This window comes from Anoplopoma fimbria, chromosome 6 (genome assembly GCF_027596085.1).
Source record: "Anoplopoma fimbria isolate UVic2021 breed Golden Eagle Sablefish chromosome 6, Afim_UVic_2022, whole genome shotgun sequence".
NCBI classification, from domain to species: Eukaryota; Metazoa; Chordata; class Actinopteri; order Perciformes; family Anoplopomatidae; genus Anoplopoma; species Anoplopoma fimbria.
The window spans coordinates 9,364,092-9,388,434 of NC_072454.1; the positions used below are offsets into that span (position 1 = coordinate 9,364,092).

Below are 24,343 nucleotides of genomic sequence, written 5' to 3' on the forward strand. Positions count from 1 at the left end.
AAATTATGAAATTGTCCACCCTCATTGATAATGTATCATTATTGGGCCTTTTCAAGTATGCATTAAGGCCAAGGTAAGATAGAGGAAAATAAAGTAGCTGGCAATTTAACTTAAACTCGTGATCCCTACCAATACAGTTTGATAAGATCTGGTCGTTAGTCAGCTCCATGCCCACCTCCTAACACATCAATCCAAAACAGGCAGAGGCCAGCAGCAGGTGCTTGTCTGGCAGCCTTGGCTGGGACTTTTCCTGTGTGCTTCCTGGAGCCATCCTTAAACCAAGACAATCCTTACTCCATTTACAACACCATGAGTGCTTCTCAGATAGAAGGTAATAAACAAACATACTGCAAACACACTGATATTTATGTATGTTGTCTGTATAATCTTGGTCATCTTGAATAGCTCCCCCCCCCCCCCCGGTTTTCATGGCCTTATATTCCATATCTGCTTCTCTTAGACCTGGGGCTGCCTGATCAGGTGGAAGACATGTGTCCCCTCCTGCCCCCTCTCGAACAGGCTCTGGGTGAAGTGGAGGAGTTGGCAGGCGCTGGCGCTGGAGCTCGCCAGGCCCACTACATCCAGGTCACAGAGGTCACTTTACCTCTGCTCTGCAGCTACGTGTCCCGTTGGTGGTACTGGGGCCCTGAGGGCCAGCCAGACAACCCAATCTGCACCGCTGTCACGCCTCAACATGCTAGCGACCTTCTGGGCCACATCCTCCGGATCATCCACAACCATGTGGGAGCTAGCCAGGGCGATTGGATGAAACAGCTGGCAGGTATTGTGATCATGTGCAATTCTGCGATTATTGTGTGGATTTCTTCTATCCACCATCAGTTATTCCTTTTATTTTCTTCCACTATTAATGGTCATATCTTTTAGTTTTTGCTCAGCCAATTACATGCAAAGCTGGCACCGAGCTGTTAAAGAGCCACTTCCTGCCACTGATGGAGAAGTTGAGGAAGAGGGCCAAATGTGTGCTTCTAGAGGAGGAGCAGATAAAAGCAGAAGGGTGTGATACCTCCGAAGCAGAGTTGCAGATACAGGAGAAGTTCACTGTGCTGGTGCGAGACCTCTACGCCTTCTATCCCCTCCTCATCCCATTTGTGGATTGTAATCGGTAAGGCATGCCGCCAAGGAGCTAAGATGTGGGGAATCAAAGTTATTTTCTGAGGCCAAAAGCTTTTTTAAGACTCGGTGGAAAGTGAAATTTATTTTACATATTTTCTGTTGACATTACCCTTCCAGTAATCATCATCTGGCCTTGTGAACACAAAATGTTCCTTTAATGTTTGTGGAACAACTATTGGTAAATTAAAAAATACAAATAAACATGCATTGAAGATACAATGAAAGTACAATGGAAGTTCATTGAGTTTTTATTTAAGTTATTATGTTAAGCAATTGTTAAGCTTTAGAGGAATAGACCCTGGAATGAAACTGTTATGTGTTGTGGTTTGTCTTGTCTCAGAGCCAGCTGGCTGAAAGATTTGAGCCCTGACGCTGAGCAGCTGTTCAGCATGGTGGCAGAGATCTTTACATTCTGGGCCAAATCTCATGTGAGGATGACATATAGTGTTTTTTATTTATCAAGTGAATATTGTATCCTCTAAACATTTTTTTCTTCACCCTTTTTTACTTTAACAGACTTTCAAGTGGGAGGAACAGAACTTTGTAGTACAAAATGAAATCAACAACTTGGCTTTCTTGGTCAACTACGACAAAATGACCAAGGTCAGCCATATTCTCTGCCATATACATTATGCTTACATTGACGTGCAAGTGCAGGATATCTAATCACTACTAGTGGTTGTATGGTCATCACAAAAAACGTTTCAACTGTCGGTGAAGTCTCAACGTTAATCCATTTGCATGTCTTTTTAATGCTCAGTTTGACCATGAGCAGAGAAGGATGAAGAGGAAGGGAGATCGTTATTCCACTCACACCTCTCTTATTGTGGCCTCCATGAAGAGACTACTCCCTGTGGGACTCAGGGTTTGTTTTCCAAGCGACCACAGCCTTATCATGTTGGCAAAGAGCGGCTTCACTCAGGTCAGTTGGAAATGTGCCATCATTAATGTAGTCCTCATGATGACAAAACCCCTTGATGTATTGAGTGTAATCTGCTGTGTAGTACGACTGAAGGTGAGGGTCTGAAAATCTCCTTTGTATATATATTTAATGTTGGCCATTTTTTGTTTTTCACAGAAAAACACTCGAGATGAGATTCGAGAACAAATTTCCAATTGTCGTAAAAATCTTCAGAGTCAGGTAAAGGCTGTCATTTGGGTTTGCATTTCTTTGGGTTTGCAGAAAAATCCTAGACAAGATCCTTATACTACAATATTAAAGACATTTTTATTTATTTATTCATTCATTCATTAAAGGTGTATGTCTTCTCTACATTCTCCTGACGTTCTGCATATTCATTGCCATGCCTGAATGCATGTGACTTTTAATTTGAGGAATCATCAAGTGTGTGGCAAATTAAATTGAAGAATGATCTTGTAGTCTGCTAAATCATAAGCTGTTTTTTTTTTTTGTTACTCGTTCACCAGAGACATCAATGCGACACACTCACAATATTGTTCAGAATATGCATGTAATATATGCATGTAATATTTGTTTAGTCATGAGTCAGTGATAAATATGTTTATTCATCAGTAAGTAATGAAAAAAACCATAAACTCTGACTTGTCATTATCATAAATACACTTTTTAATTTACATTTGAAACTATTTTTGCACAGCCCGTGAGCTATCCTTTGTTGTTTGTATGAAAATCTGTTGTAATTCGTATTGAAATGGTCGGCTTTGTTGTGGAGCAAATAAGAATTCAAGCAAGGAGAGTGAAGGCAATTGGGAAAGCAAGTTTCAGCTTGTTTCGTTAATAATGTCTATTAACCTACCCATTTCAAATTTCATGTGTTTTGAAGGTGCTTGCTCTGAATTCTATTTTCTCGTTGCCTTAGTTGTTTTTTTATCCCTGAATTTTGGACCTTTCCAGCAGCTTTACTAAAAATACATTTAAATAAATGGTTGAGATACTAAAGAAGAAGCCAAAGAAGTAAACGTGCCATTCTTTTTTCTCTATACAGGCATCAGAATGTTTGATGCAGGAAACCCTTTATGCAGAACACCTGAGCCAGCTAGGGGCCATTCCTGACGCACAAAAGACTGTAGACAGGATTCTGGAAATAGCTCAAGTCTTTTATTACCTGGACCAGGTGAGCTTTTAAAACAATAGAAAAAAATAAATCTGATTTAAGGGAAGAAAGATTTTTTTTTTCAAATATAGCATTAAGTCCACTTGGACTCGAGTTTCAGCTGTTTAGAATTTGGAGGTCAATGGTAACATTACCTCACTAAACACTTTTGAGTCATTTCTCAAGAATTGATATGCTGATTATGACATAATCACACAAATGTCTATTAACACTGTGCAATAATAGATAAAATAGTTTTTTCTGTCTGTAAATATTATATTTCAGTTATTGTTGTTTTTCTACTGTTTTTATTGCTTATTTATAATACTTGTTTTTTTTTATTTTTCATTTTTTATTTTTATCTTGTCTTCTTCTACTATGTCTCTTGTGTGCACTTTACTCTATGCTGCTGTAAGCCTGCAAATTTCCCCGCTGCGGGACTAATAAAGGATTATCTTATCTTATCTTATCTTATCTTAAGTGGAGGCATACAACCCTCCATATTTCTAGTTTTCTATCAATTTAGCTGAAAATGTCTACTACTAGTATAACTTCACCAGCCAACAGCTGGCTCTAAAGCGAAAATAAATATTTGTTTGCCATATTAGTATCTATTTTTTTTACCGAAGACACTTATATGTCACAGTAGGAAAAGCACAGGTGTAGATAATGAATAAATAGTCTTCCGGCCTTAGTAACTGTACTGTTGCTGAATTGTTTATTCTCTGCCAAAGTAATTAGATTGTAATTTCTAAGGGCTGTTGATACAAGTTATCGGCTGTTTGATATTACAAGGCCTCGGGGCTAAGGGGATAAGAAACATCTGTGTGTTATTCCAAACACTCATTTATTTTGAATATATAACCTTGAAAAAAGTAATGCCTGCAGTGCTACTGAGTGATACATGCAAGACAAATGCATGAGGCGGAACCTCTACAACAGCTTTCACTGATATCTCTTTGGGTCCATCTGAGGTTCATGTGCTACATTATCTATCTGATCTTTGTTTATCGTTGGTTGGGTTCAGGTGGAGCATCCGCAGAGAAGTATAAAACCTGCGTGGCACAAGGTCTTATCCAAACAGAGGAAACGAGCAGTGGTGGCCTGCCTAAGGATGGCTCCCCTCTACAACTTACCCAGGTACAAGCATATGATGATTACATTAGCATTAGAATATGAAACTCCTTTGGTATAGGCACAGCATTTTATGTTTGTGTCTTGTGAATTATAGCTCTGGTGTAACACACTTTACTCTCTAGTGGATGTTACAATGCTCAACTTGGATAGGCATGAGAGGATTTGATGAATGACCATTAATTGGTCTAATCAGAGCTCTTTCATATTTTATCAGTGTCCTTCTACGCTGCCTGTTTTTCCATCTCTTATTTACAATTGTCTATGCATATGCTAATCTCGTATTGTCTCTTTACCCTTTCCCCTACTCCCCAGGCACAGAGCTGTCAACCTGTTCCTCCAAGGCTACAATAAATCCTGGATATCAGCTGAGGACCACAACTTTGAAGAGAGGCTTGTGGAGGATTTGGCTGTGAGTTAAAAAAATGAGTAGTTCAAAACAATTCTGTAACATACACAAGTTAAGACAGGCCTTTATGTTGAATTATGATCAGGTAAGAAATACACACTGTTTAATCATGAATGTACCTCAAATATGGCCCATACTTTCTTTTGCTACATTTGTTAATGCACTCAGACAATACCTAGACCAAAGCACCTATTAAACATAAATGCCTTGTCTATGCACATAGACATGATCACGTTATGTGTATTTGTGTATACTGTATAGTGTGTGTTTGACAGACTGCTAACCTGCCGGGGGTAAACGTTAGTCCCCAACCAGTGGCTGCCGATGGCCATTGTGTGACATTATTCTAGCGCACATACTAGTGGCTTTATTATCTCTCTGCACTGCAGAGGGGAGGAGTGATGGAGCTGTGCGTAGGTGCCAGAGAGGAAGAAAAGAATGTGGAGGAAGGTGCCAAACCAATCGATCCCCTCCTACAACTCATTACACTCTTCAGTCGAAGCGCCCTGACGGAAAGGAGGTGTGTGTGTGTGTGCGTGTGTGTGTGTGTGTGTGTGTGTGAATCTAAAAGATCACATACAGAAAAAATTCTTTGCAACTTTTATTACTTATCTGACCATCATCACTAAGAACATCAATATTAAATTAGTCAGAAGGGATTTTTTTGTCATCCAACATCTGTGGCTATTGCTTTCTGAAAACCTGCAACCTGGAATCTGTTTCAATTCTTTGTAGGTGTAACCTGCAGAAACGTTTCTCCTGTAGTGCACTTTTTAGTCATGCATGATTTGGTCCACCAATCCCATTAAGGTATCGCTGTGATGTTCTCATGATATTCCTGCATCACTGTAAAGACATTCGGAGTGGGAGGGCACTTGTGCAGCCACAGATGAGATGTGTTTAAATCAGCAAGGTTCCAGGTGTTCTGGTGTGGTCAATAAAAATGTGCAATACCACTGGGAAGACTTGAGAATAAAATGATCACACTCAAGAATCACATACTGCTTGGAGGCTTTTTGAAGTGGTGCTGCATTCACATATGTAATCAAGGCTAGGTTAAAGCACTGTGAATGGATCCGCTACGTATTGACCTGGACCCTGTCACTGACCAGCCATTTTTAGAATGCTGCATTTATATTCTAATATGATTTTATCCGTCTCCCCCTGCTCACAGTAAGCTTGGAAATGACGGCCTCTATAAGTCCTACGCTGCTATTATGGCCAAGGTAATAGAAAATAAGTGTTATTTAATTTTTCGTATCTAAATGTTTGTTAATATGTTTCAATAATTTACCATGCATTGTATTTTATTGCTTGTGTGTCTTTGTGCATGTCACATGCACTTTAGAACAAAAATATGTAATTTTGTACATTTTTGAACCTCTTCTGTATAGAATGGGTTTTATTTGTTTGTTTCCCCCCTTTGTTCTTGTCACTCCCAGAGCTGCCACAGAGAGGATGATGAGGATGAAGATCAGGAGGTGGAAAGCTTTGAAGTGAGAGAATGGGCTCTTATTTTACAATAGATTTGTAGATCTTTAAGATACAGTAGTTTTAGATACAGTATTTAATCGTAATTTTCCTGACTTTTTTCTTCTTAAAATGTTCTATTGCAATAATTATAATAAAAAAATAATCAATTTCATTCACATTTAGTTATATTCAATGAGCGAAGTAGTTGAGATACAATAATGAACTAACCTTCTGTGGCTCAGGAAAAGGAGATGGAGAAACAGAAGTTGCTGTACCAGCAGGCCAGGCTGCATCGCCGTGGAGCTTCAGAGATGGTCCTGCAAACCATCAGTGCAAGCAAAGGTACAGTAGGAAAAATGCTGAATACTGATAAATGATATATAGTACTATTTCTAATAGATTAAGGTGACTTTCTGTCATAGTTAAGGTGGGCATTCTCGTAAACTAGATACTTTATATTTACTAAATACTGATCCAAGACGAGCTGACTCCTGGTCAAAGTAGTTAAACATTTCTCTTAAAATGTCTATCACGAAACCATAGCAGTTTCATATTTTTTTGAGTTGTTGCTGTTCTTCCTCTGATTGTTCTGAAATTCACATCCTATCAGGGGCCATGGGCTCTATGATTGCCCCGACATTGAAGTTGGGTATTGCTGTTCTCAATGGAGGGAATGCCACTGTTCAACAGGTGCAGTACTGCATTGGTGTCTCTTTTTCAAATCATACACCTTGTTTTTCTTGGGGTACCCAAAATAGGTTTGCATAATCACAGATCTCAGATATTGGCCATTTCTACCTCTCATGCCGGGACTAGAGAGTTTAATATCATAAAACAAAATACTATTATAATATCACATGAAAGAAAGAAGAGGTAAGATTAGATCAGGTGACACTAGGAAATAACGTTATTGTGGCAGTTAGATTGGATTGCTAGATTTAATGTATTCAGGAGAAAAATATGAAATACAAGCACAACAATTCTGTACATTGAAAAAAATAGTAATGCGTAACTAATCGATGACTAGAAAAGTTTAGCTGTAAAATATAGTTGTGAACTGTTGAAGATATTTGTCATTGTTGTAGCCACTGCATAAAAATGATTATATTTGGAATGAATAGAGATGGATGTTTTCATGTCATAGTGACATTATGTGGCAACTCATTACAAATCCCAACACTTTCATAGATAACTCTACGAAAGTGTATATTTAAAAAAAGGGTCCATTCTTCAACATGTTGAATTTGTTCCTATTCAGAACATATCCCTTTCATATTCTGTGTCTTCTTATGATCAAGATGCCTTGACACAGAGACACAACAACAAAGCTTGCGGTTATAAAGAAATCATTTTAAGATAATAATGCATCAGAAGACATTCTCCTCCATTTATCAGACCTTGTCTTTGATGCTTTTGTGCGATAGAAAATGCTGGATTATCTGAGAAAGAAACAGGACGTTGGCTTCTTTCAGAGCATGGCTGGACTCATCTGGTCATGTAGGTGAGTGACTGTAGGAACATTTTCTTGATGAATCGCTTCAGCTGATTGATGAAAATTGATAAAAGATTGCAAAAGTTGTTTGTTTTTTAAACCTTTTCTGTGTGTGTGTGGTTTTCTGATATCTAGTGTTCTGGATCTGAATGCATTTGAGAGGCAGAACAAAGCGGAAGGATTAGGCATGGCCATGGACGAGAGCTCAGGTACTGTAGTCATATGGAAATAAAAAATGTGTCTGTCAAGCCATGTCATAGCTGAAGAGTCAGCTGTGAGATCCCTGGACTTGAACACATACTCTAAAACATACTCTAAATCCACAAAATCCTATTTTTTCTACATTTCTCAGTGTTGAATATTATCAGCTGCTGACTCCTTGACTCCACTGTGATCCAAATCTCTGTTTTTTCACCTCTTTCTAAATTCTTTGTTCGTTCTTTCATCCATTCTGTTGTTCCTTTTCTATAGTATTGCTCTGTTTCATGCCCTTCAATCCTTTTATTTCTTTCAAAATCTTTTTTTTCCCAGGAGAGAAGGTGATGCTCGACAAAGACATAACCTGTGATCTATTCCGTTTTCTACAGCTGCTCTGTGAAGGACACAACTCAGGTTATTTGCCAGATGCAGTTTTCACTTACACACTGTCACAAAGTTCACATATACTATATTGTAGTCTTTGAAAAAAGGACCACATACAGTAAACCATAAGAAATATTAGATTACAGGCTTTGTTGTTTTTTTACCCTAATGTCACTTCTATATTATGGTAATAAGGGTTTAACAGTAATTCATCATTGCTGGGAAACACATTCGCTTTGCTATAGTTGGTGGCAGTTTTCTGCTTACATTGTTTGCATAGAATACATTTTCATTGCAATGCTCTTTTCACATTTTATTCAGCCTGCTCTTACTTCATTTGCTAGATTTCCAGAATTACCTGAGGACACAAACAGGCAACAACACCACTGTCAACATCATAATAACCACTGTGGACTATTTACTGAGAGTTCAGGTAAGTCTACAGTGATGCTTGGACTAACTTACAAAACCCAAACTAGTATACAGATGTTCAAGTTATTGTCCAGAAATATTTGTAGGACCACAGTGTTTTGCTGATCAATGCAAACATTCATTTGCCTACTATCTAAATACTGGTTCATCTATCATCAGATTCATTATGATGTAATAGTAACATTATATTTGGTCTTAAAGGGACTGTTTTTTTTAACAACAAATATCTTTCTGTGGCACATTGTAGGAGTCAATCAGTGACTTCTACTGGTACTACTCGGGGAAGGATGTGATTGACAAACACGGACAACAGAACTTCTCCAAAGCCATCGAGGTGGCCAAACAGGTCTTCAACACACTCACTGAGTACATACAGGTTAGTCAATTACATGTCATAGTGTAATAGTGTGTTTCATGCATTGCGTGTGCTCCTACTGAATATATAAATATTTGTCAGCAAGTTGAAACACAGCTCACATTGTCAGTGTGTTCATCCAGGGCCCCTGCAGTGGAAACCAACAGAGCCTAGCTCACAGCCGTCTGTGGGACGCTGTTGTAGGTTTCCTCCATGTCTTTGCCCACATGCAGATGAAGCTCTCTCAGGTATGGCAAATTATTTCCCTCTAGAATGCACAACATTGTTAAACTAGATGCTCTAGGATTCTTTCACAGACTCCTCATTTTAGTCTGCTGGCAACGCTATTACAAAGCATTTAGTGTTAATGTGGTGTTGCACTCATTGAAAACTGACTCTGGTATTGTGTCTTCTAGATATGTAAGATGTGAAATGACTTTGCGACTTTTTGCTTAAAATGTAACCGTAAATATATTTTTCTTGTATACAGGATTCAAGGCAAATTGAACTTCTGAAAGAGCTCATGGATTTACAAAAGGACATGGTGGTTTTCTTGCTTTCCATGTTAGAAGGTGAGATTTCCATTTATTCTAATGTTTCATCACAATTTCTGATTATAATTTGTTTACAAATGATCACAAAGTCAGTAACTTATTTGTATGCTGGTTGCTGTTCAATACAGGTACTGTCGTTAATGGAACTATTGGAAAGCAGATGGTGGATATGTTGGTGGAATCATCCGCCAATGTTGAGATGATTCTCAGGTTTTTTGACATTTTCCTCAAACTTAAAGACCTCACCTCCTCGGATGCCTTCAAAGAGTACGACCCTGATCATGAGGGCTGCATCTCCCGGAAGGACTTCCAGAAAGCCATGGAGAATTGTAAGCGTTACTCCCAAGCTGAGATTCACTTCCTCCTCTCCTGCATGAAGACGAACGATAGTGAAATTGTGGATTATGAGGCCTTTGTGGATCGCTTCCATGAGCCAGCCAAAGACATCGGCTTCAGCTTTGCCGTCCTCCTCACCAATTTGTCCGAACACATGCCCAACGATTCAAGGCTCAAGGCATTCATGGAACTGGCAGAGTGTGTCTTGACATACTTCCAGCCCTATCTTGGACGTATTGAGATCCTCGGCAGTGGGAAGCGCATTGAACGTGTCTACTTTGAGATCAGCGAATCCAGCCGCACACAATGGGAGAAGCCGCAGGTCAAAGAGTCCAAGAGGCAGTTCATTTTTGATGTGATCACTGAGGGCGGGGAGAAGGAGAAAATGGAGATGTTTGTCAATTTCTGCGAGGACACCATCTTTGAGATGCAGCTGGCAGCCCAGATATCTGACTCTGACACTGGAGAGAGGCATGCTGATACAGGAGGAGAAGAAAAGAGCGAAGATGAAGATGTGGGCAACAAAGGAATGTTTTTCATGCATCATTGGTTGTTGCTGCTGATATCTTTACTTTCTGTCAAAAACCTGAAGACGTTGATGAAGATGACCCTGAAGGATATCCTCATGTCAGCTGTGTTCTTCCTCAGATTCATTTTTATGGCTCAGGTCCGGTGTATTTGTGTTGTAATTGGCAGCATCTCATATGTGCTGTACATAGCCTTTGTTAGTGGTGGGCTCATAGAGGGAGCCAAAAGGATGAGGGTCTCAGACTTGCTCGGCGGTATCCTTGAGCCAACTCTTGATGAGGTCATGGAGGTGCCAAGTGGTGTGGATCGGCTGAGAAAGTACTCTGCCAGTCTGTCTTCCGAGAGAGAATTGTGGGAGATGGGCCATGTGGCAGCTGTGACCTCCTCCAGGGAGATGGATGTACTGTCGGACATATTTGGCCTCAAAGTGAAGAAGGAGGGAGGTCAATACAGACTTCTAACACAAGACCTCACTGCCAGTTTGACGGACCTGTTCAACACAACCTCCAAAACGATTGCCTCTGCCGATATATCTGAGAAGCATCAGGGGACGGTATGGATTAATTTGTAACTTTTATAAATCCTTGATATTGTATTTCATACATGTTTTGTTCAGCATCATTATCTCAAGTTTTGTGTTGCTTTGACACTTCACTGATTGATATTCATTTCAACTTTTTCTTTTGCAACTTAAGGCCAACGGCACCACAGAGAAAAAAACAGAAGATGAGACAATCCCTGATTTGGAGAATGCAAAGTGAGTCTCTTGCTTCCACATTACATTCTTAAAGAGGGATTATTTAACTTCCTCTGATTTAGTTCAGGTAGAAAATAATAACAATAGCATTACATTCCAATACACTTGGTATTAGAGAGAGTGCAAGGTGCGGCTAAAACCAGTAATCAAATTAAGCACTGGTGTTAATGCCACACTTTAACAAAAATACACTTATTAAGTTAAAGTTTGATTTCATCATATATTTGACCCATCCTCTGTTTTCTGATTGGACTCTTTTCAGAGGAAAGGAATCTGAGGGGAAAACTGGGAAAGAGAAAGCAGAGGCAAGATGCAAAGTTAGGAGATCTAATAAGTCAGAGGAACCAGAGAACCAACACTCGGCCTTCTGGGAGATGATAATCACTCATAACAAGAGCCTGCTGGTAATATACAAATACACTCACTCATGATTACGCATACACATACCTACGCTGAATGTTTTGCCTTTTTCCCCCAGAACTACTTTGCAAGGAATTTTTACAACATGCGCTTATTGGCTCTGTTTGTTGCCTTTGCGATCAACTTCATCCTCCTCTTCTACAAGGTGAGAGTTTGCTTGTGACAAAAAATAAATTTGCAGTGGTATCAAATTTGGAAAAGTAATAAAGTACACCTGCTCAAGTACTGATCTGTAATCAAGAACTGTAGGTGCTCTAACTCATATTCAGAGAATTAATATGGAAGAAAAAAAGAAGTACAATCTTTTGCATTGAGCACCTTCTAAGTATAATTTTGAGGTACTTTACTTCAGTATTACCATTTTATGCTAATTTGTAGTTGGACACTCAACTACACTACATTCCAGAGGGAAATGTTGCATGTTTTATTTCAATACATTTATTTGACAGCTGTAATTTTTATATTATACTTAGATACAAAACATGGAAACATCTGTGTCATAAACTACACAGCAATCAACATTAGCAGTACCTGGATCAATCTTAACAATACGATGCTACCTAACCAGGATGCATCAGTAATAATAATCCAATAATATAAAGTGTATGGGCCATTTTTCTGGATACTTAAAAATAATGTTTGACATTTGTAGAACATTTTTCTACTAATACAAAAATTTTTTAATAAATTTTAATTAATTAATTCACTTTAATCTATGATAGAGTATTTTAACCAGATACTGTGTGTCAGAGAGGAGTTGATTTAATTCTCGTTTTGCATGTTATACTCTGGTGCTGTCCAATTGTATTTCATTATATTGTGTGATTTTTATGAATCTCTCTTTCTTTGGGTCTTCACTGTCTTCCCAGGTAGCGTCCTTGCCTGCATCACAAGATGAGGAAGGAGTTATCCCATCTGTTAACAGTGATGGATTGGACTCTGCTGGTAACGATGACAACGAGGGCCGAGATTATTTTGTGCTGGAGGAGAGCAGTGGATATATGGAACCGTCTCTCCATTTCCTGGCTGTAGCTCACACAATAATCTCCTTCTGTTGTATTATCGGATACTACTGCCTCAAGGTATATTGCTCGAGCATGTATTTTTGCAGACATATTATGACCTCATTTCACTTCTTTGAATCAGTTTCTCTCCATCGTATAGAGCTCAGCTCTATTTTAAAACCTCAAAGAATTGACAATTAAGCACATTTTTAAGAAAGATAGGCTTTGACTCAGACAGCTTATCTGAATTTCAGGGATTTTAAGTTTTGCCAACTCAACACAGAAGTGTTAATTTAAAGAGTTCAGGAATCACTGTAGTGCATTTGTTTGGCAGCTACCGTTGGTGATCTTCAAACGTGAGAAGGAAGTGGCACGAAAGCTGGAGTTTGATGGGCTGTATGTGACAGAGCAGCCCCCTGAGGAGGACATCAAAGGGCAATGGGACCGACTGGTCATTAACACACCGTATGTTCATAACCGTATGATCAGCTGGACTGATGTCATATTAACATCAAACATGTTTTATACTCATACATTCTATAGAAACATGCTGTAGACACCTATTAATAGACATGCTACAAGTTTTACAATACAGAAATGTTTCACTTACAGTGATATATCTGCTTATTCCTTTAAAAATATTTCTTTATACTTTTTGTCTTTTCAGATCATTTCCAAGTAATTACTGGGATAAATTTGTAAAGAGAAAGGTAAAATCTTCTGCAGTTTTGATTTTTAAAAGCAAATAATGATGCATTATATTCTAAATTTGCTTATGGATGTATGTAATTGTGTGCATATTTCACTAAATGACACTTCATTACGAAGCTAACTGAAGTGTAATGAGTCATTTAATGGCAGGTGTAATTATTCTGTCATCTACCACAGCAATTTTATTGTCTCCACAGGCAGGGTAACTCTTTTAGCTTCCTCATTCAGATTGCCTCTCCTGTGATGATTATTATTCTTTGCTTTAAGAATATTTAGATCACTGGGAGGATTTCCAACTAGATTTAAGAAAAGAATGTAGATAATATACTTTAGGAAAAGAAAAGCAGGGCTGTCTAATTTAACCACAGTACTTCAACTGGTTTTACTAATTCACAGATGCATTAAATCAGAAGAGCCAGTCATAAAATTCTTATAGCCTTCAGATTGATGTACAGAGGCATATTACAACTTTATCTTCAAGTGTTGCTGCTAATCCTTTTTTAAGTTTGGAGAATGTAGATAGTGCCTACCATACGTTGAAGTGCTTATGTTGGTAATGACTTTGGTTGGCTCTTGTTTAAAGATTTTAAAGTGACATAAAGTCTCTAACAGCCACGGCAGCACAATGAGGAAAAACTCTGCATTTGTCATATGATGAAATTAAATAATCATTAACTAGTCATGCTTTACTGTACATACACAATTTATTAGGAATGTAAAAAGTAAAATATACCTAGATCAATACTAATTATTGATATATTGTAAAGTTGCACCCATTAAAGATAACATGGACCAGAGTTAACACCAGTCATGTATCGGCAACATAGGTATGAAACATCCTTACTGTTTTGTTCAGTAGCTATCATAATCCTACCAGCAGAACTAAACTGCCATCTCATTACAGAACTGACTGTGCAAAATAATTCAGGCTCTTACTATCTGATGTCATTCTTTATTCAGATGAAAAGGATCAGGAGAGACTATTGTTTTATGTAAACCTGTCTTCTTGCCCTGTCAGGTGATGGATAAGTATGGTGACTTTTATGGCTGTGAGAAGATTAGTGAACTCCTGGGTTTGGACCAAGCTGGATTAGACTTTAGCTCTGAGAGAAAAGAGAGGAGGAAACTAAAAAGAGAAGCTGCCTGGAGTGCTCTGTAAGTAAAAAATAAGCCTAGCCATCTTGCAAAAGGTTCCCTGAAAAGGGATCTGTGGGAAATAGTAACAACCAAGTCTGTCATTTTGAATTATATGCAGTTTCACACAAATGTGGTGGATTATTTAATAGGACAGCATTTGAATGGTCTTTTCTTGTTCATGTTTTTCATACGCTTAGGCATAACACATCAAAAGAGAAGTTTTTCCAAAAATCCTTGTTTTTTGTTTTCTCATTATGTAAACATCAGTATAAACAATTAATACATATGGGCCTTGAAAGGTATCATAGTATGCAGTTGTGCAGGTGGCTTTACTCAGAGCAGCCTGTAATGATGATAGCAATGTGGCTTCCTTCTCTTGAGGGTAGCTGCGTGTATGTTTGCATATAAACAATGGATATAATGAGAGAAATGTTCAAATAAGGAAATCAGCACAGCTTTTTGTCTAATGTATTTCACCGTAGAGGTAAATGGGGAATCCTAAATTACCTTTCTGATTAAAATTAACATAACTGCTTGTTTATTGCATCTCCAGCTCTTGTCTTGGCCTTGTTAGTTACATATTCAAATAACTTAATCCATGATTGGACTGTTGCTGCCATTTCACTAATACTCTCTACGTGTTTATTGTGTATGTGTGTGTCTATACGTGTGTTACCTAACAGGGGTGGCCACACAAAAGAAGGACCTAGAACATAATGTTGTACTTAAGGAGGAACAGGACATTCTGAAATGAAGCCACATAACAGACAGGCTTTCTTTGAAAAGACAGTGCAGCAACAAGAGTCTGGTTTTAGCGACAGACATTTTGGCCCTGCTAAAGGCCAGGTTATACCATAATGTTATCTGTGTGACGATGCTGTTCATTTCAGATTCAATTCCATTGACATGAAGTACCAGGTCTGGAAACTAGGCGTTGTGTTCACTGATAATGTAAGTTCAGTTGTGTCTAATACTTTATGGCTTTTTGCTCGGTTTGCTTGTGAGTGCCCTCTTGTTCCTACAAAGTCAAGATAAAGGTGTCACTTCCTGCAATTTATATTAACAGATAATGGAATATGACCGAGCAGTGTGTGTCAAACATATCTGATGTTTTATGACCCATCCCTCATTTGTTTAATCTCTTCTTCTGCGGTGCTAAGATTTAGTTTGATACAATTACACATGTTGCACGAGTGGTGTTGGTAATATCCTGTGATTCTGCCTTATCTAAAATACACAATTGTCCCGCTATCTCTCTCGGTAATCTATATTGCCTGTTTTATGTGTATGTCCTTCTGTTTGTGCACACAGTCCTTCTTGTACTTGGCCTGGTACATGGCCATGTCAGTTCTTGGTCATTATAACAACTTCTTCTTTGCTGCCCACCTTTTGGACATCGCCATGGGCTGCAAGACACTCCGTACTATCCTTTCCTCTGTTACACACAATGGAAAACAGGTGTGTGTGTGTGTGTGTGTGTGTGTGTGTGTGTGTGTGTGTGTGTGTGTGTGTGTGTGTGTGTGTGTGTGTGTGTGTGTGTGTGTGTGTGTGTGTGTGTGTGTGTGTGTGTGTGTGTGTGTGTGTGTGTGTGTGTGTGTGTGTGTAATTTTGTGTGTGTGTGTGTGTGTGTGTGTGTGTGTGTGTATAATTTTCTATCCATCTGTCTTAATGTGTGCTCATATGTGCAGTTTGCATGCATGTGATGTTTGCTCTCACGCTGTAGGGTTATATTGGGGGCTTTTCTAAGATGAAGATGCGTATTAAAAGCCCATCTGCCTCTGCGTCTACCCCTTTCTAATTATGTGTGTGTCAGTTGGCCCTCACGGTGGGCCTGTTGGCGGTTGTGGTGTATCTCTACACCGTTGTGGCCTTCAACTTCTTCAGGAAGTTTTACGACAAGAGTGACGACAAGGACGCCCGAGACATGAAGTGCAATGACATGCTTACTGTGAGTTGAATGTAAACACACACATAGTCTTTCTCTCCACTTGTATCCATCTATCCTCTTTATCGCTCTAAGTTTATCTTTCTATCACAAACATAGCCACACACTTCATTTGCTGCCTCTTCAGATTGAGAGGAGTAGAGGACGATTCTGACAGTGATCCAAACTGTTGAAGTAAGAACAGCCTTGTGTCTGAGTCCTTCCATTACTTTTATTAAAAATGGACACATGGGTAGAAAACACTCCCTCAAGCCTCAGCATAGCTCTTTGTTTGGCCATTCACAACATTAACACCCAGCCGCCTGCTCTATTCTAATGTGGACTCCACTGTCACTCACATAAGCGGGCGGATGGGCAGCGATAGCATTTGAATAAAAACCTACCATTATGGGAGGCAGGGGGTATTACATTAAATCCTCAGTCACACTCAATGTGTTATTGTTTGTGCTGGATTCACAGCAGCACTTTAGCAACAGTGATTTGCAATTCCTTTCCCATCATAACAACACCACAACAATTGTTTTGGACAAATACAATGCAAAAAAAATAAATATGAATCCAAAGACGTCTCACTCTTTACTGTTGACATTTTCTTACTTTGTTTTTTCAAGTTACTTGTCATCCTTGGCAATCATCCTTGGCAATCATCCTTAGCGCTTACAGTACAAGCACAGTACAGTCCTTGCTGGACAACTAGAATGTTTATTCTTCTTTCCTGATTTGCTTACATAAACTCCCTGTGGGGAAATACTCTTTGAGGCAAAGAATTTTGATTAAAATACCCTTCAACTATTCAGTGAAATTGTATAATAATGCAGCTTCTTGTTTGAAACTTTTAAATGCCTTCCCAAATCAACAACAGTAGCATGGAGACAGGCATGGAAATTAACTGAATAAATTCTTATTTTGTTTTGTAGCTTTTGCTTCTTTTTTTTGCCCCCCCTCCCCTTACCTCATACACATGTCAAACAGCAGACAGCCAGAGAAAATGGCTGCTGAATAATTTTAGGAACAATTGTCCATCCTGAAGTGGCAAACTAGTATACTATACAATAAATGAAAATGTTTTGTTTTTTTGTCAGTGCTACATGTTCCACATGTATGTGGGAGTGCGTGCGGGCGGGGGCATTGGTGACGAGATCGAGGACCCTGCTGGAGATGACTTTGAGGTGGAACGCATGGTCTTCGACATCACATTTTTCTTCTTTGTCATCGTCATCCTCCTGGCTATCATCCAGGGTGAGGCACACGCACAATTTGTTTTACAAATACAGCTCAGCATCATTTCAATTCCACATGTTTTTGCCAAGATTTCTTTTTTTCCCCTTGTTTGACTAGAACATGAATTTTTCATGCAGAATTGGAAACAAAGTATCTGTTTATTCCATCGAGTCCTTAAGTTTCACTGACACCTGTCACTCAGAGACAAGCAGAGCAGTGTACATGCATACCTGTGAACAAACAGATGCCTACACTGACACACACAAACGTTTTAATATTTTTTCAGGCTTGATAATTGATGCCTTTGGTGAGCTTCGTGACCAGCAGGAGCAGGTGAAAGAGGATATGGAGGTGGGATTTGACACTTTCTCTTACACACACACAAACACTCTATTTTCTTATGTATTCACACATATTTCAATACAGAAAAATAAACTACTTATATGTATTTTTGTGTGGAATTGCGGTTGTATAGTATACAATGCTGTGTCAGGTTTAGATACAAAGACTATTGAAGGAGACATACTTAAAATCAGTAGCCAAGTAAGTTTGAGGCCAGTTGTAATTTAACTGTGTGTGTGTGTGTTTGTGTGCACAAGATTAAGTAGATTCAGTCGTTGGGGGAGTTTGTGTCATAGGGAAAAATCGTACCATTGGCCTTAATGAAAGGATACCATTATCTCCTACCCCGGAATGATAAGTGGATAATAATTACAGAAATTTCAATCAAAGAAAAACAGCATCCTTGGTATTTAAGTGTAATTGTTGCAAATGGAATAATACATTTTTGATTTAAAAAAAATCAGGAGTGTTTCTCCTGTTATTTTAGCCGAACTCTCCCTGAGGCTTGTTTGAATCTTGTCACACAGTTTGCTGTTTGCACGCTAACACAAGGTAGTGCTGTTAGAGAATGTATGTTTATTTGAAGCTAAGTAGATGCAGTAGAATACAAATGAAGATGAAACAGGCAAACAAGTCCAGAGGTGCAGGAGAGGCAGGCAGCTAGTCAAAGGCTGGACCACTGAGGCAACAAGGAAGTTTGGATTGTCTGACAAACATGGGTGAGCTACCCTTGAAAAATAAAGGGTGCACATGTGATGTAACTGAATGCATAGTTGTCATTGCCCTATTTGAGTGTCAAGCACACAATAGTCAGTCCCTGCCATTAAACATTCACGTGTAAAGCATGACATTTACTGTCTGGGAAAAGCAGCTGTAAATAAATGTTGGCACTGTTTTATTAAGACACAAGTTGCTCTGCTGCAGTCAGCAACGATAATCAGTTTTAGCTGCTACTTCCATACTCCCATAATCTGTTGCACTAATTAGGAGTCCCCTAAAACAAATATTGCATTACCCCCAAACCGTTTTCTTCTCTCATTTTACTAGCACAGAACCTTTTGTACAGCCACACAGTAAATATGGGCAAAAGTAAATTGACTGTTGAGTACACGCTAAATGATGCAAATCCCCAGCAAATATGGGCCTCTGTGTCTTGCTCTTATTTACAGTATTTTGCCTTTTGTGGGCATCCCTTGAGTGTCTTTGTAAAAAGAAACGACTAAAAGGTTTCATGTTGTTGTACAAGCAGACTAAATTCAATGTTTGAGTCACAGAGCACTTAAACAAAAGGCCTCTGATCTTGAGGTTTGTATTTTATTTTATTATTTTCTAATATTCTCTAAAGGACATCATGTTTGTTCAACCCTGTTTACTGAATCATTACATGTCTTACATCTCTCCTCCTGCAGACTAAATGTTTTGTATGTGGAATAGGAAGTGAGTACTTTGATACAGTCCCTCATGGCTTTGAGACTCACACTCTGCAGGAGCACAACTTGGCCAACTATCTGTGAGTCGATTAAATTTTCACTACTGTAATGCCTCGGATTGCCAATGTCTCGATCCCTCATAATATTACAAATACTAAAACTCACAACTTGATACGTTGTCACTAAAAGGAAGGCCTTTGTCTTTCTCTTTAGTCTGATCAGTCACAGTATTAATAAAAAGACACAGAAGGATTCAGAAATGTAATTATTTCAACAGGGAATTATCTGTAGCTAATCAGATGTCCCCTCCGTTATTTAAAAAGAAATTAGAATATGAAAATTTTTGGATGCATTGAAGGCATTTTTTGTGGAGATATAGCTCATGAATCACACTAATACATCTGTGAATCATCCTGTGTGCATTTATTAGTACTGAGACTGATCTTACCCCATAACATTCTGCATGCTCTGCCATCACTAAACTTTAATGAGAAACAAAGAAAAGAACATAAAAATAAATTACTCCTCCATCAATGTTCCTATTAAATAGTCATTCATCCTCTTGGCTGTTCAACAGTTTATCCTTATAAACCATTTTCCTTCTCTGAACACCTTTGGGCCGGTTCTAACAATTAAATATCAACAGCAGTGTTGTGGTGATCTTCCCCAAAAGACCTCTCAGCACTTGCATTTATGATTCAGATTCAAACCATTGTTTTGTTTCATAATTATCAATAATTTACTATTATGTGTGTTGGTAAAAAAACAAGTCATTTTGTGGTTTGTAATGACAAACAGGCGAAACGCTGCACACCTCACAATCTTTGTAACAGCTGCTCAGGACCAGACTCTGCACAGGAAGCAAAAACTCATCCATTTTTGGGCCGTAGTGCCTAAAAGGTCAATAAGCCCCACAGCCATACTAATATAGCCATAAGCAGGTAAGAATCCCCCAATCACAGGACGCCCATACATCATTCAGCATCCATAGAAGCCCTTTTGAATACAAACAATGTAACAGTATACAAGGACTGTCTCATTATATTTTACTGTTAGGAAATCCTGATACTAAAAAACATCATTACATAAAGTTGAATAGCCAATAAGAAGGGTGAAATGTTTGTGGAAATGAGGAAAGGTTTGTGTCAAGCTAAAGGTATTACAGGCAGAAAATCATATTGACCATTTATAATCCTTTTTCATTTCTGAATGGTTTTGCTCATATAACACCAACCACATAAACTGAGGAAATGGACACTTTTTCAAGAATGTGGATGGTTAAAACATTTGGAACGTGTTGTTGCACTGCTACCACATCAGTAATTGCTATTGGCAAGAGCTTATTGAACCTAATTAATATGGATTCCTCGACGTGTTTGCATCCTCTCACTAGTTAAATTTTCCCTCCTCGTGTCTGCGTATGTATGTATGGTGGTCCTTCATGCAACATTTTAAGCTAGTCTGATAGAGACTAAAACGTCATCAGTCATTGCTTCATTCTTCCTCAGTCAATCTTTAAATATTTCCAAGCATTAGAGTAAACAACCTGATTGTCTAAATGTAGCTGTTATCTCTAGCTGTATTTCCACATGTAATACCTAACAACTGTTTCCATAATCACCAAACTCCCTGGATTTGTGCACAAGATCTTAATCGCATGTTGATTCTTTCTGTGTGGGAGGTATGTGAGTCGCTTCATGAATTTCCATCTTCTGTGTCCTTACAGATTTTTTCTGATGTACCTTATTAACAAGGATGAAACTGAACACACAGGGCAGGTATAATAGTTATCTCTATTGTGTTTTATTGCATGATCCAATCAAAATAGGAACAAAGTGTCCACTTTTAAGGCTCTTGAACAATTCTACTGTCATTGCCAAATGCCATATTCCTTAATATACACTTCCACAATGGTTCCTCCATGTCTCAGTGACCTATTTATTTCAGCCATGACAAAGCTGAAGTGTACCCTTTTCAACTAAGACAGAATCTGTATTCATTCTGTCGTTCACAAGCCCTATCAGCCCTGACACGCACATTTTATGACAATGCACATGCCAGACATACTCCTTATGATTATAATTTATTTTTACTCATAAACCACTGGGGTGTTACAGCTATGAATATAAAATGGGGGTTTTCAAATTGCAAGTATTTTTATTTATTTGTCAAATTTTTTACTCTATAACTACTTGTTGCAAACAAAAGCAAAGACCAGTGCTTTACTGTAAATCAGCGCAAAACATTTTTTCACTGCGTTTAAAGAGCTACAATTTTTTCTCTTTCTTATGTCTTAGAGTTCATAAATCTATGAAAGGGATGTCTGTTAGAAAAGATGAGGACGGGTTGACAGTGCTGCATAGTGTGATATAAAAATGCTAATAAATCCATTCTTATTTAGAATAATGTTGAATTATCTTGGTTGGACAGAGTGCATTGTCAATGTAATAAAGGACAATATTCAATTTTATCTTCCTAAAAAATGTTGGACAATTGGGTGCGATTTCCAAGGGTTCTGGGACTCATCTCTAGATGTGCTGTGTGTATTCTTACAGCATGGTGTTTTTCTCAGGTGTAGATTAAAGAGGAAGCTGCTAGGGTGGAATGTGGAGACTGTCTGTCTGGCAGGCCGGACAAATATTGCAAGAACTTGAAATGGAAATAATATTATTTGTGGAGATTGTTTATATTGTTATTTTACTGTAGCATGGAAACCTTTTGGCATGGTTAATGATTTAAAGATATATTACAACTCTGTTGTCTTTGCCAGGAATCCTATGTGTGGAAAATGTACCAGGAGCGTTGCTGGGAATTCTTTCCTGTGGGAGACTGTTTCCGTAAGCAATATGAGGATCAACTGGGATGAAAGGAAATCTGAGCGATCTAAAGCCGTGATAGATAATGGCATCAAACTGAAGCCATCCTGATTGATGCCCTTCGACTCATTAATTACATTGAATTTTGTGTGTGCACTATTGATTTTGGACTGATTTTCCCACAAAGCACACTTAATATTTATGCACATCAGTATTTTTAAATTAATATGATTAAATTATGTCGACTAAAGAATATGGACCACATGTTATGGTCGTATACAAAATGAATGTGCTGTTTGCTTTTGGGAGTCTGTTTTCGTTTCTTTAGTCTACAAGAAAATAATCATTATCGGCAAGTAGGCAAAAGCTGGCAATGCAAATTCAGTTTGACGGCAATTTGCTGGCTTCGTGTGTCTCTGTATAGCTCATGTTTTGTGAATGGAGTGATTTGTCTTTCTAATCACAGCCTCCCATCCCTTCCCCCTGTGTGACATGCAGATAAACACACTCCCTCTGGCATTTGTACTATTTACCCTCCTCTTCCCTGTTTCTTCACACTCTCTTCTTGTCTGCTGTGTTCATCTCAGCAGGATCCCTCTCCTCCTCCAGCCTTTGCTCCTTATTCTTGTTTTTTTCCATCTTTTGGGTGTCGTCTCGTTCCTCATCTTCAGCTCTTTTCCATCCTCATTATCAGCCTCTATGTAGCAAGCTGGCAGGTGTCCCAATGATCAGGTCAGAATTTTTGCTTTGGAAGCAGATCACCGAGCTTAATGACTCGTCTGACCGCTACCTCCGATGGACAAGAAAGTCTTTGGGGAATCCTCGGTTATAACTCATTAACTAAAGGAGCGTGACGAGTTTTGTTAAACTGTTAAAAACTCTCAAAGTGTGCATGTGTGCGCGAAGCTTAACAGCGGGATGACAGGCGTGGGACGGCCTCATAGGGATATTGTCCTCATTATACAAAGGTCGAACGCTGGGTTGGTTTACACACAATCTGCTACTGATACGTATTCATGTTGCTTTTGAGTTATGATTTGAAAGCATTGTCACAACTCATTGGACGACTAGGAAAAAAGGTGTTTTCAGGTAAAAGATGAGGAACTCTTGCTTTTTTCTGAGTAATGGAATAGTTTTGGAGTTGAGAAATGTAAGTAATCATAAATTAAGCAATAATTAAAATCATACTTTAATGGAGTATAATATTGCTTATGTTTGAATTAAGTTACATATATCAAAGTTTAAATACCAATGAACATTGACGATTTTCTTTCACCATATTTCCAAAATATTTTAATTAAGTGTTGTGCATATAAAAAGGTATGGGAACCAGGATACATGTATGGAAGGTTGTATACCAAGCACCAAGAAGCATTCCTCTTGCATCACTCTATTTCCAAATGCTAATATCTATAAATAAGCACCATAAAGACCATGTTACTGTTGAGAATTCATAAGGATCACAGCTGCCAGCTGCGGAGCTACCAGAGAGTGAAAACTAGTTGATCAGGTGCCATATGAGCCTTAGTCAGGAGGTCGAGGAATAAAGTAAAACCTCTCATCAAAAATCTATTTCAATTGTAATTTTATCCCATTCTAGTGAGTATAAAAATCCATCAAACCGTCATAACACCAAACCCACAGACATCCAACCCCTCTCTGCGGGAGAGAAAGTAGCCCTCCACCATCTGATTTACCAGAACACCATGTATTTGAAGCAGAGCACCCTAACTCCCCCAAAAACCCAAATTAAATATACTGACGAGTAATTTGCCACATCCTCTTGATCAAATTATATTCTGGAAAAGATGGATGTCCTTTTGCATCCGCCAAGCTTTCTCCTCTATTCTTCAGGATCTTTCCATCCTGCGGTTGAGGCCAAAGGTCTGGATGTAGTTAAGGTTGTGGAGCATAATGTACACTGTCTGCTTCACATAACAATAAATTAGACACAGATCAGGCCCACTAATGTTACGGAAGAAAATAACGTATTTTAACTCCGGGTTTCCTCTGTAAACCAAGGGATGAAACTTATTGTGAACTTGCTTTGCAGCTG

General features: G+C 38.6%; 1 protein-coding gene across 1 annotated transcript in view; it reads left to right on the plus strand.

The window, feature by feature from the left end:
• Positions 1–22,337, plus strand: part of ryr2b (ryanodine receptor 2b (cardiac)) — a 59,640-nt gene extending 37,303 nt beyond the window's left edge. The window contains 38 exon segments of the mRNA XM_054600738.1: positions 201–331; positions 461–781; positions 886–1,123; positions 1,475–1,562; positions 1,651–1,737; positions 1,895–2,056; positions 2,213–2,275; positions 3,102–3,256; positions 4,227–4,349; positions 4,659–4,772; positions 5,177–5,272; positions 5,927–5,978; positions 6,195–6,248; positions 6,468–6,567; positions 6,836–6,915; positions 7,650–7,726; positions 7,853–7,926; positions 8,249–8,329; positions 8,644–8,732; positions 8,979–9,107; positions 9,230–9,334; positions 9,577–9,658; positions 9,769–11,057; positions 11,200–11,261; positions 11,524–11,665; positions 11,740–11,826; positions 12,551–12,763; positions 13,020–13,150; positions 13,353–13,395; positions 14,415–14,551; positions 15,424–15,484; positions 15,845–15,991; positions 16,347–16,481; positions 17,561–17,717; positions 17,986–18,050; positions 19,451–19,551; positions 21,198–21,249; positions 22,242–22,337. Coding sequence (XP_054456713.1) covers positions 201–331; positions 461–781; positions 886–1,123; positions 1,475–1,562; positions 1,651–1,737; positions 1,895–2,056; positions 2,213–2,275; positions 3,102–3,256; positions 4,227–4,349; positions 4,659–4,772; positions 5,177–5,272; positions 5,927–5,978; positions 6,195–6,248; positions 6,468–6,567; positions 6,836–6,915; positions 7,650–7,726; positions 7,853–7,926; positions 8,249–8,329; positions 8,644–8,732; positions 8,979–9,107; positions 9,230–9,334; positions 9,577–9,658; positions 9,769–11,057; positions 11,200–11,261; positions 11,524–11,665; positions 11,740–11,826; positions 12,551–12,763; positions 13,020–13,150; positions 13,353–13,395; positions 14,415–14,551; positions 15,424–15,484; positions 15,845–15,991; positions 16,347–16,481; positions 17,561–17,717; positions 17,986–18,050; positions 19,451–19,551; positions 21,198–21,249; positions 22,242–22,337 — 5,419 coding nt within the window.
• Positions 22,338–24,343: the final 2,006 nt, after the last annotated feature.